The sequence below is a fragment of the Furipterus horrens genome, unplaced genomic scaffold, assembly GCF_987537825.1.
Source record: "Furipterus horrens unplaced genomic scaffold, mFurHor1.1.pri manual_scaffold_2, whole genome shotgun sequence".
Classification (NCBI taxonomy): Eukaryota; Metazoa; Chordata; class Mammalia; order Chiroptera; family Furipteridae; genus Furipterus; species Furipterus horrens.
This window is the reverse complement of record NW_028327172.1, coordinates 155,688,761-155,701,117: the sequence shown is the minus strand read 5'-3', so window position 1 is coordinate 155,701,117 and position 12,357 is coordinate 155,688,761. Positions and strand designations below refer to the sequence as shown.

The window sequence follows — 12,357 nt, the reverse complement described above, 5'->3', positions numbered from 1 at the left end:
GATAAAATAATGTTAAAAAAAGAGTAGAACTTAATGTTTTAATTTAAAAAGGTTAAGTGTGTAAGGTGGGCAGAAGAATCCTTTCACAGTGTATATGTATATTGAATCATCCTTGTGTACACTTTAAATTACAGTTTTGTCAATTAAAGTTTAGTCATTTGTACTTCACTAAAGGTGAAGAGAAATACAATGGAACAACAACGAAAATTATACCTGCTGTTGTTGCACATTAGCATTTTGAAAATTACCTGATTATTTAAAGTTTTTTTCCCCCACCTTAATATTTTTTTGAGGGTGGAAGTGGTGCAGAAAGCTAAAGTTACTGGTATGTGATTATAATACTGTACCCTGGAACACGTACTTGTACTAACAACCTAAGATTTGACAGACAAAATCAGTGCAGTGTTGTAGACCCATGCTCTTCAAGGTCTTTGAACTTCTAAGTGTTCTGAAGTTGTGCCAGAATGTAAATTAACTATCATTAAATAAACTTCAGTTGATTTTTTTTTTTTCCTTAAAGCAAGACTTTGGGCAAGGAAAGCACTATGTTGATATATGTTCTGATGCAGGCTCCTTATTCTGTCCAGGACAGGCAACAGTTTGCAAAGCATCACTTTGAAGAGCACTGGTCTAGACCACTCTCATCTACTCTGATGTTCCCTGTCCACTTGCCTCAAATCTCTTTCTGCTTCTTCAGATCAAACCAGTAATCCCATATAACCACTTGCTAAACAAACCAAAATCTTCCAGATATCTCCTTAGGAAGGTTCAATTTGCACAATAATTTAAGTATAGGGAGCAGTGGGTGGTGAAGAACTTTTTGAATTTTGCCTTCTGTAGTTCCTACAGGTTGGTGTGGCCTAATAGTGGAAGCTGTGGGGATTGAGCATTAATTCTCGACTAATCTTAGAGGTTTGGGGCACAGAGCTGATTTCCAATAGCTTCATTATTTTTAAATAAACTTGAGAGTATCAATGTATAGAAGAATTGGCAGTATTTCTTCAACTACCTTGAAAATTATTATGGCTATTCCAGAATTGGTGTTGATTTAGTGTATATAATGGGATTTGCAGAACTGAGTTTTGATCTTTTGGGGGGGACCTATGCACAGCTCATAAGTCCTATCAGCTTGTTTCCAACTTGGTAAAATTAAAGCTGAGTAAGCAGGGCATGAAGGTTCCTTTCCTCAAAAGCTTTTTCAAACTGTGTCACTATACTGTGGTGAACTCAGAAGGATAGGCTACCAAAATATTTTAATTTCAAGGCTCTTTTGGAAAAAATAGTTAAATTCATCTGAAGTATACTTGGGATTCTACCAGATTTTCTGCAGCCCATGCAGGCACTTTCACTTTTTGAGATCAGTTCCATGAAAACTAGGCCTTTCAGATTTTTCTAATTTTATTCTAATTTTATAGTGCCTATAAAATAACTACAAGAGACTATATCTGATAACCTTCAAAAGACAGACCAGTTTTATAGTTACAGGAAAATAACTGATGCTGCGGATTATATTATGCAAAACAAGGTTTAATACATACTTGACCCATCTCATGGATTTTGAAGGCGCAATAAATTCAAAGCCCTAATTAGCTTTGTGTTTACATTTTTTAAATCTTGTGCTTTTTTTTCTTTTTATTTTTAAGTAATAGTAAATACAGGCAGGTTGTTCTCTGTTACACTGTGTGATTACTATTGTGCTTTTTACATGCTTAGAACTAATGTGCTTTCTCTTAGTGTGACTGGATTTCAGCAATTAAAATTATGATGATTGGGAGTTTTGTAAATGCTTTTTCTGATGTCCAGATATTGTGAAATTTAACATTTTTCTTCTTGTTGCCTAATAAACTAGTACTTATTAATCTATTGAATTTGATAATTTATAATGGTTTTCCGTTGTTATCTTTGAAGGTTTTCAAAGATTCATATGTAGATGATTACATCCTAGATCAGGTTATCTTTACCTTATAAATTTTCCCCATATGTATACTTTGAAAACCATTGACATTCTTGATATTTTATATCATGTCATTAAATAGTATTAACATTTTCTAATTTTTAAAAATATTTTTTAGCCTTATGATTCTGCAGATGATTGGTCTGAACATATTAGCTCTTCTGGGAAAAAATACTACTACAATTGTCGAACAGAAGTTTCACAATGGGAAAAACCAAAAGAGTGGCTTGAAAGGTATTTGCTCTTAATCTTATAGAACCCTGTTTCTCGTTCTTGATTCTACAGATTAATATCTTAGAACATTAAACATAAGTAGGTTTCTTACAGTGATATTTGCTCTCCTTTTTAATTGACGTGATTGGTCCGTCATCTGTATTTTCTATAATTCCTCTTTACCTTAAAGAAACTAGTATAGATGAGCAACTGTCCACAAGGGCCTTGTGAGTAGTTGGTATATTTAATTTAAACTTTTATGTTAATCTATATTTATGCATCTTCCTTATAATTTATAATAGAAGTCTTTGTAATTCTTGTAGGATAATATGTATCCTTCATATGTATAGAATTAATGTTGCAGAGTTTTGATTATAGGGTTAAGGGCATATAAATAATTGGTATAGTATTACCATCAGTGAGAAACATTAATGTTCTGTTTGCCGCATCCCATCTGCCACAGCAGTTAAATAATATTATGGCAAACCTTGATCGATTGCCTCTGTACATGCCCCAACCAGGGACAATGCTCCAACCAGTTGAGCAACAAAATGTTATGGTTTGGTTCTTTTATATTTTGCATATACCATTTTGTTGAGCATTTTGCCTAAAGTGTTATTTATATGTATACTTATTGTACCTGATATAATTATTATGGCTTTATTTTTTTATTTTTAGAGAACAGAGACAGAAAGAAGCAAACAAGATGGCTGTTAATAGCTTCCCAAAAGATAGGGATTACAGAAGAGAGGTGATGCAGGCAACAGCCACTAGTGCATTTGCAAGTGGAAGTAAGTATCTTTTTCTTTGAAACAGTAATGATGTTTGATTCATTTCTGTAGTTCATTTATGCTACAAATCTAAATGCATAAACATTTATGTATGTTTACTAAAATAAGTAGCAACATATAGTAATTATTTTTCCTGAAAAGGGAAAATTTGCACAGTGGAATAATACACACATGCATTTGTTATCATCCTTAATGGTTGTAATGCAGTTGAGCTGGTAAAAAACAAACAACTTTATGTTGTAGTTTGACTTCTTTTTAAAACAGGAGCTTCTTGCTGCCCATCCACCCCCATGCTTCACCCCAATTTGTATACTATTAAACTGGTCACTGAAATCTTTTCAAAAACTTTCTCAGTTTCAGTCTAATAATTGAATCAGATCTATACCCAGATAGTGACATCAGAGTACCTATTGGTGTTTTATGTTATCAGTGAAAAACTTTTTAATCCTTATATTTGGAAATTGATTTCAACATGATCATAGATATGTGTAACATTTCCATATTTTGGGTATGCCTTAATATTCGAAACATATTATATTCCCAGTGGCTTCCCTTATCTAGAATAAAATATAAATGCCACAGAGAAGAGTTCATAGGCCCTTTATCAAATTGTGAAACTTCAAGTTTTGGAATTGTAAGGTGTGTTCTAGGAGTTCTTAGACTTAAGCATAGGGGATCTCTTTGGTCTCAGCAGAAGATATTAATATTTTGATGGAAAAAATATTTAAGATGCAACAGTAGCTTAAGATATATCCCTTGGAGCACTTAATTTTTTATGTTAGTGAAATTGTACTTAATTCTTAGAAAACAAAATGATTTTGAAGTGCTAAAGTTAGGAAATTAATAATACTGTATTTTTGAGAGGGAAGACTTGGGATCTAGTTCCATTTCACTTAATATTGTAACTATGTCTTTTGGCAAACAATTAAAAATGAGATAAAGGCTTTCCTCTCTAGGTTAAAAAAATATAGCACCCAGCTTGTGGGCCTCCTGAAGACATTGTTGTGGGGAGGTGTTTGGTGAGTATTGAGGATGAGTGACCAATGGGTGTAAAAAGAAGAACTTCTTTAAAAAATTCTCACTGGGGGATATGTTTATTGATTTGAGAGTGATACAACATTGATATGAGAGAGAAACATTGATCAGTTGCCTCCTGTACATGCCCCAACCAGGGACAATGCTCCAACCAACTGAGCCACCCCCCTGCCACCAGGGCAGAATCAACTTATTGGCTAATGGTTTCCAGAGAGGAAAAAGTTAATAGCCTAGTATGTCTAATTTAGTCATTGCAAAATAACCTATTGGGCTACATTGAGATCTGATAGAAATATTGATGGAAGTAAAAATATTTTTTTCTCTTTTTAATAAACCATTTTTAAGAAAATCAAGTTTTTTGTATTAACCTCATGACCCAGAGACATTTGGGGAATATGCACTTTTTTTTCTATCTGCATGTAAATATGTACATGTCTTTCCCATAAAAAATATGATACGTCTCCATGTCAGTTTATAATTTTGTTACTTTGCATGGTATTCCTAATTTTGGATGTGACCTCATTTGTAAATAATCTTGTCCATGGCTATTGAGGTGGTTTTTAGTCTTCCTGTTGTAACAATACGGTGAATCCTGTCTTTGTTCACTTATCTGATTACTTCCTTAGTTAAATTTTTAGAAGTGCAAATGATGAGTCAGTGGGTCTGTGTTTGTGTTGAAATGTAATCATGTATCACACCATATGAGTTTCAAGTAATGTTTGAGAAAGGACCTTGGATATATTGTTGCTTTTTGTTGTTGTTCCACTGAGCTATATACTTAGTGTGGTGTAGTTACTACAGTCACTAAGCTATTTAAGTGTTTAACTTTGCCTATTCAAAAAATGTGGTCATTTTTTCCCCGTATGACCAGTATGTTGGTGTTCATACAGGGTAAGGCTTAAAGCTTTGTAATTCCACTTGCCAGTAAAAGAAGTGTATGTGTATGTGTTGTGTGGAGAAATAGACTTCAGAGAGGTTTGGGGTTTTTTTTTTGCAATATAGCAAATAATGTTATCCACAACTTGACATTGAAAATTACATAGGTGAAATTTTTAATTTGATATTACGGCTAGTAGATTATTTTTGTCATCTTCAATATGTGCTTCACAGAGTGATTGCTCAGTGGTTAGACAAACCTTAACTGGGGGGTTTCTCAACAGTAACACCAGTGACATTTGGAGTCAGGTAATTCTTTGTTGTGGGATGCTGTCCTGTTTGTGTTATAGGATGTAGAGCACCATACCTGGCCTCTATATACTAGAGGACAGTAGCAAACCTCCCTTTTCTACAGTTGTGACAACCCAAAATGTCTCCAGACATTTGCTAAATGTCCTTGTTGTGAGGTGAGGGGTGGGGTGCAGATAGGGTCACTGCTTTAACTGTTCTGTAGAGTTGTAATAGAAAGCTGTTGCAGTAATGTTGCTTGCTGTGGGTTTTTTCTTCCCAAAGCTTACAAATGTTAGAAGAAATGTCATCTTTAATTCTTATCTGAATTCATGTATTTTGACTGTTGTAATCATACAAAACTAAAAGGGAATTTTCTTGGTTGAGGAAATAAAAGATCAGAATTTGCGGAAATTGGGCATGCTATTATTTCTGTTATGTCTGTCCCTAAAAGTTTTTATTGTAGTAGTAGTCTTTTCAGGAAGAAGCTCTAGAATAAAACTTCTAAGTTTTATGTGCATGCAAGTTGATAGCTTACTGATGAGTTAATATACAACAAATATCTGCTGTGATACCTCAGTCTATTTTTCTGATAAGGTAATATATATGTAATTTATAATTGAATTTCATTAAGTCAGAAGATCTTGTGTTTTGATCCAATTGAAAGTTTTTGGCAGTACTTTTGTTTTAGTGTAACATGTATTTTGTGCACTGATGAGTTGAAAACTGACTTGTAGCTTCAGTATGCTTCCTTTTTTGTGCTGTCTTGGTCTCTAGACTTGGAGGAATGTGAATTGGAAAAAACAATACAGTATTCAACATTGAGGGCATCCTCTGGTAATATTATCATTACATAGAATGTGCTTGAACTTTTAAATGTTTCTCTACTTGGAAACATAAAACATACTGTCTTGTTTTGTACTGATTAGATAGACTTGTAATTTAGGCTAGAGATTTTTTGATAAATAAAGTTTTATTATGATTGTTGAATTTTTCTTTCCTTTGTACTTTTTGGGGAGGCAAAAGTACTTATTTCTGAATTTAAAGTATTTTTTGTGGCTTTAAATTGGAAGGGGATCTGTCTTTAAAATTAATAATAGCAAATAGATATTTTTACTGTGCTGTGGATGTAGGACATTTATTTTCAAATAGCATTATCTATAACTTGATTTTATAACTCATTTTAGTATTTGTTAACATTATTAAAACATTAATTCATTTGCTTACTGAACACACAGTTTGTTATAAATTAAGTCATCCCAAAATGAGGTCATTTAAGCCCTAGCACAAACTACTTTAGAGCCCACTAATTAGTTACTTTAGTATTCAGAAAGATCAGGCTAATAAAGCTAATATTCCTTTGCAGTTGAAATATTGTGAATAATTCAGTTAATTACTAGAACCTGTGATCTATATTTTAAAAGAATGGACCATTTACTTTTTAATTTTTTAAATATTAAACATTATTTTATTTGAGTAAAATGTTATCTATAACTCCATATATTGATTTTTTTTTTAAATGTTTTGTTTGAACAATGGTGTGGTTCTAAAGAATCCCCACAAAGTATTAGCCCATTTGAAATCTGAGTATAGATATTTATAGTTGAGCTAAAATTCTTCCAGTATTTAGATATTTATATGCTAGTAATAAAACTGCAGACACTAACTAGGCCTGCAGTTTTATTGAAAGTACTAGTATGTTGCTAAATTAGCTGATGTTCAAGACAGGATTCTAACGTAATCTTTTTTCTTCCCCCTTCCGTCATTCCAACATCTCTTTTTTTCGAACTGTGAACTAAAGTGGAAGACAAGCATTCCAGTGATGCCAGTAGTTTGCTCCCACAGAATATTTTGTCTCAAACAAGCAGACACAATGACAGAGACTACAGACTGCCAAGAGCAGAGACTCACAGTAGTTCTACGCCAGTACAGCACCCCATCAAACCAGTGGTTCATCCAACTGCTACCCCAAGCACTGTTCCTTCTAGTCAATTTACGCTACAGTCTGATCACCAGCCAAAGAAATCATTTGATGCTAATGGAGCATCTACTTTATCAAAACTGCCTACACTCACATCTTCTGTCCCTGCACAGAAAACAGAAAGAAAAGGTATGCCATTATTACTAGATATACTGCACGTTGAACTATATAGAGTTTCTGAGTTTCTGATTATATTACATTATTTCCATTAGCCTAAATAAATAAGACTCTTAATTATGTTACTGCATACATACAGGTCTAGACTTGACCATATATTTTTCTTTTAATTTTTAATCATGAAGCATCATAACTATTTTTTGCTTTTCACACTTTGAAGTCCAGTACTTAATTTATAACACTTAATAATGGTTTGAATAACTTATCAAAGCCAAATGACTGTCCCTTCATATTTGTGTGAAGTAATTTTTGGTTTTCATGATCATTATCTTGATGGTTTAGTTTAGAAATTGTCTCAATTTTCTATTAAAATTTAATATGAACAGAGACATTTTAAAAACTTGTCATTTTTATATAATATTCAACTATTGGTTTCAGTTTGTGAATTAGAAAACTGAGTCGTGGACCACAAGATAAGGCACTCTTAATGTCTGAAGAATAGAAGTGTTAAACTTTGCAACCCAAACTGGGTTTCTTCAACTTGGTGCTAATAACAATACCATGTTCAAAAAAGTTAGAGAAAAATTGTAACAACTACTACTTGGAAGATGACACACAACAGAATCAGGATTATGGGATAAGTGTATTTACGTAGACCACTGACAGTCCTAAAATATGCTTTATAGTATGTTTTATGAAACTAAGGAAATGAAAAGACATTTAGTACATAAATAAATAAATTCTTCTGAGTAGACCTCATTAGCAGGGTAATTAGCAGATCTGCATCAGTAACTTTTAAATGTCTTACGGGTTTAGGAGATGCTGAATGGACTTAATGAGGTCCAGTCACACATGAACCTCAGGCCACATCTTAGCTGTTCTTTGGCCCTTACCCCAAGTCTGACCTTTTCCCCTTCTAGAGCCCAACTTGGGGGACGACAGTAGGTGTGCAAGTCGTATTTGCACTAATGCAGAATTAACATTGCAAAGGGAATTCTTGAGAGATGAAAACCGAATGCAGTAATTGTTGATATGATAGTACTTTCTAAAGGATGTTATGGTTTTTCGGTTCTTAAAAAGTATCTCATGTTCTTTTTGCTGGGCAGTCATTCTTGTGACTACCTTATAAGTGACTCCCAGATCTTTATTTCTAACTCACATATATTCTTTCCTTCTGTAAGCACTTGATATTTGCTACATCTCAGAATACAGTGTGTGTACCACATTTCCTCCCTTTTCCTACAATTTATTCTTAGGTTCTCAGTAAGTGACAGCACTAGTTCCCACAACTATTCCTTGTTCTTCAACATTCTTGCCTACCTCCTGCTACCCACCCATTGACAAATCTTGGATTCTTCCTCTTATATCTTATTTGTGTATATTATTTCTTTTATTTATGTAATGCCATTATTAAAATTCAGGTCATCTCTCCTGAACTGACCTGATTACTGCTCTGCTTCCTTTTACCCAGTCTGTCTACTTACAGTGGCATCATTATAAAATTTAGTTCGGATATCACTTCCTTGTTTTACATTTTTTAATGATTTTATATTATCCAAAGGATAAAGTTTATACTTCATAGTAAGGTTAAAGCTAGTACTTGACAATCTTGTTGCAGTCTATCTTACTAGCTTGATTTCCAACATTCCACTCTTAGGTTTCCTGTAATTCATCTGTTGCAAGTTTGTACATTTCTTAGGGGATATTATGTTCTTTCATGTTCTGAGTCTTTGCTGAAAAGACATAGTTCTTCCATTCCCATGCTGTTGAACTCAGTACCATTTGTTTAAAAGCCAGCTCTATAATGTCGTTTGATTCTTTCTCAGCATTAGTTAACCTCTCCCAATCTGTTTCTCATACACTTTGTACTTTTGCTTATTATAGCATTTATTACATTATAATTTTAGTTCCTTCAGTTAGACTGTATACTGTTTAGGTTAAATGTAATGTTTTATGGCATTTGTACTTTGTTCACCTTTTACCCTCCAGGTCTCCCAAGCTTCAAGCACCATTCCTGAAAAACTTAACAAAAATAAATTTGTGTACCACATTTGGTGCTAAGTGTTCTATATATACTTTAATTTATTCTTTAAGACAACATGGTGAGGGAGAAGGTATTACCTCTTAGATATGAAGAGCCTGAACAATGCCACAGTCTAAACACATGGGTATATAAAGGTAGCCTCTTCAAAATCCATGTTCTTTTCATAAAACCATAACGAAAGACCCAAAAATCTATATTAACTTAGACTCCAGTAGTTCCTGACAAATCATAGGTGATTTAAGTTTGCTAAAAACAAACTTTACATAAAAATTTTATATATAATTTTACTAAACTTACAGGAAGAAATTAAATTACCTTGAAATTGCCAATTTAGGGAAAATTGTACAGTCTTTCCATGTACTTCTTCTTCCATGTGAACTGAAGATGTATTGTTTTCTTAAATAAGAATTTGGATTTTTTTCAGATTGCTTTCCATTTAGTCTAAATTTGTAAAGTGCCCATTAATTTGAAATATATTATTTTTTCCTCAGTGGAGACATTAGTGTTTTTTTAATTAAGCTTCCTATTGACTCATCAATGTAGTGATTTCCTTGTTGGATTTTTCTTAATCTGTATGAAGAGGTTGATGGTTCAAATAAAATTGATCTCTTGATCTTAATTGCTAATAGAGTGGCTAAGCTATATCTCAGGATGTCAACAATACGTTGCTGTATTAAATAATACAGGAGCAAGATCTTTCTTAACCACTGATCTATCCATTGTGCTTGACAAATAATAGGTAATTGGTAAATACTTGATGTAAATGGATAAATAATTGAAAGAATGGCAGTGAGTGTTGAGGGTTATCGGAGACACCTGCATTGGTCCTGAGTTTAAAAAATGTATTTGGAGAAAAAGAAGAGTATTATATGTGTTGCACATCTAATTAAAGGATACCAGCAATAGATTTAGATCTCTTTAATGCCAGTGTGTCTTTTGAGAAAAAGAACCTACCCTTGCTTGAAGGGACACAAGTGTGAAGAAGCTCTGAAACTCTTTGATTTTGCCTGCAGAAATTCTTGTGTTGGGTAGGGTGAAACAAGCAGGGATTAGATAACTTCTTTTTAGATTTAAATCTTCTGGATAACATTTGAACAGCTATTGGCAAGATTGATTTATTGAACAACCATATAATAACAGATTGATGGTGCTAAGCTGTCTAAAACTGATTTTTTTTTCTGTCAGTTGGCACCTCCTTGTCTGTTCTATAAACTGGCCCTACTCCATCCACCCTCTCTTTCAGATTTGCGAAATGATGAAATAGGCAGAAGACACAGGTCCTTTTTCTTTTCTTTGGCCAAATAAGTACCAGAGTTAGAAGAGTTTAGTGACCTTAATTGACAACTTTCTTATAATTTATTAGCACATAAAAGTTTGAAAAGTAAACACAGTGGCCACAGAAGCAGACCTATGTAGTGACCTCAAGATAGCTCTTAGATTAGCATGTCTAATATTCCCTTAATTACATGCCGGTTCCATAGTTTCCATCTAATGGGATCATTCATTAATATGAGGTGTGTGAGTGAGTGAGTTACTGGATTAAACTTTCCTTTTGGGTTTTGATGGTATTTGTAGACTGTGAAATGCTAATGATAACATGTGTCGGTGATAGCCTTTTATAGCTGGCAGAGAAGGTCATTAACTGCCTGTAGTAGGTCACATTTAGCTGTTTCTTGGTTTTAATTTTTTGGATTACTAAATACTTGTGGAAAATTAGAAAGATTGTTCATAAAGTTACTCAGATATTGTTGAATAAGTGAATATATATGTGGAAGAGTTTGTGTTTTAGTCAATAACTTGAGGGTTAGGGAAGGTCTTTTTAATCAAGACCCAAAAGGCATTTGCCTTAAAAGAAGTTGTTGACAGATTTGACCACATAAGACATTTAAAATTTCTCTATGAAAAAGATACAATAAATAAAAATTGAAAGCTGAATATCAAATTGGGATAAAATATTTGCAATATATATAATAGTGCATTGAGGATACATTAAGAATTAAAGTAGTATGGAAAAGATAATCCAATAGAAAATGAGCAAAGGATATATAAACAGGCAGTTACAGAAAAGGAATTTAAAATCACCAGCCTTGCCTTATAATTACAAAAATTTACTCAAAATGGATCAGACCTGAACTCAGGAGCTAAAACTATAAAACTTTTAGAAGAAAATGGGAAAATCTTCATGACATCGGTAGTGATTTCTTAGATGTGACAGCAAAAGCACAGGCAACAAAAGAAAAAATAGATGAATATTGAACTTCATCAGAATTTAAACTTTTGTCCATCAGAGGACACTCCAGTGAAAAAGAGAGTTCACAGAATTGGAGGAAATATTTGTAAATCACATACCTGATATGGGATTAATATCCAGAATATATAAAATCCTGTAACTCAGTAGCAAAATGAAACAAAAAACTGAGTTCAAAACTGGGCAAAAGATTTGAATATACATTTCTTCAAAAAAAAGATATTCTAATGGTCAGTAAGCACATGAAAAAGTCCTCATCATCATTAGTCATTGGGGAAAGCAAATCAAGACCACAATGAAATACCACTTCACACCCATTAGGATGCCTAGAAGAGAAACAGCAGTGGAAAATAACAAGTATTTTTGAGAATATGGAGAAATTGGAACCCTTATGGATTGCAGTTAGGGGTGCAAAATGACAATAGCTGCTGTGGAATACAGTTTAGCAGTTCATCAAAAAATGAAACAATTTTATTACAGGATCCAGGAATTCCATGCCTAGGTATTTAACTAAAAGAATTGAAAGCCAGGGAACCAAATAGATATTTATACATCATTTTCACAGTAGTAGTATTCACAATAACCAAAAAATGCAAACAGTCCAAGTCCAGATAACCAAATTGTGGTGCATGCAGTATTACCCAGTCTTAAAAAGGAGTGAAAGTCTGATGCATGCTGCAGTGCAACATGGATGAACCTTGAAAACCATATGCTAAGTGAAATAAGCCTGACACAAAAGGACAAATGTTGTTTGATTTTACTTATATGAGGTACCTAGAATGGGCAAATTCAGAGAGACAAAGCAAAATA

General features: G+C 33.3%; 1 protein-coding gene across 6 annotated transcripts in view; it reads left to right on the top strand.

The window, feature by feature from the left end:
- The window catches only part of WAC (WW domain containing adaptor with coiled-coil), an 88,383-nt gene that overhangs the window by 57,088 nt on the left and 18,938 nt on the right, over positions 1-12,357 (top strand). For 4 of the 6 annotated variants that reach the window (XM_090266681.1, XM_090266680.1, XM_090266677.1 and 1 more), the window contains exons 5-7: positions 2,073-2,188; positions 2,846-2,958; positions 6,959-7,267. In XM_090266681.1, coding sequence (XP_090122807.1) covers positions 2,073-2,188; positions 2,846-2,958; positions 6,959-7,267 — 538 coding nt within the window. The remainder of the gene's footprint in view (positions 1-2,072; positions 2,189-2,845; positions 2,959-6,958; positions 7,268-12,357) is intronic. The other 2 variants (XM_090266679.1, XM_090266678.1) reach the window with 1 other exon arrangement.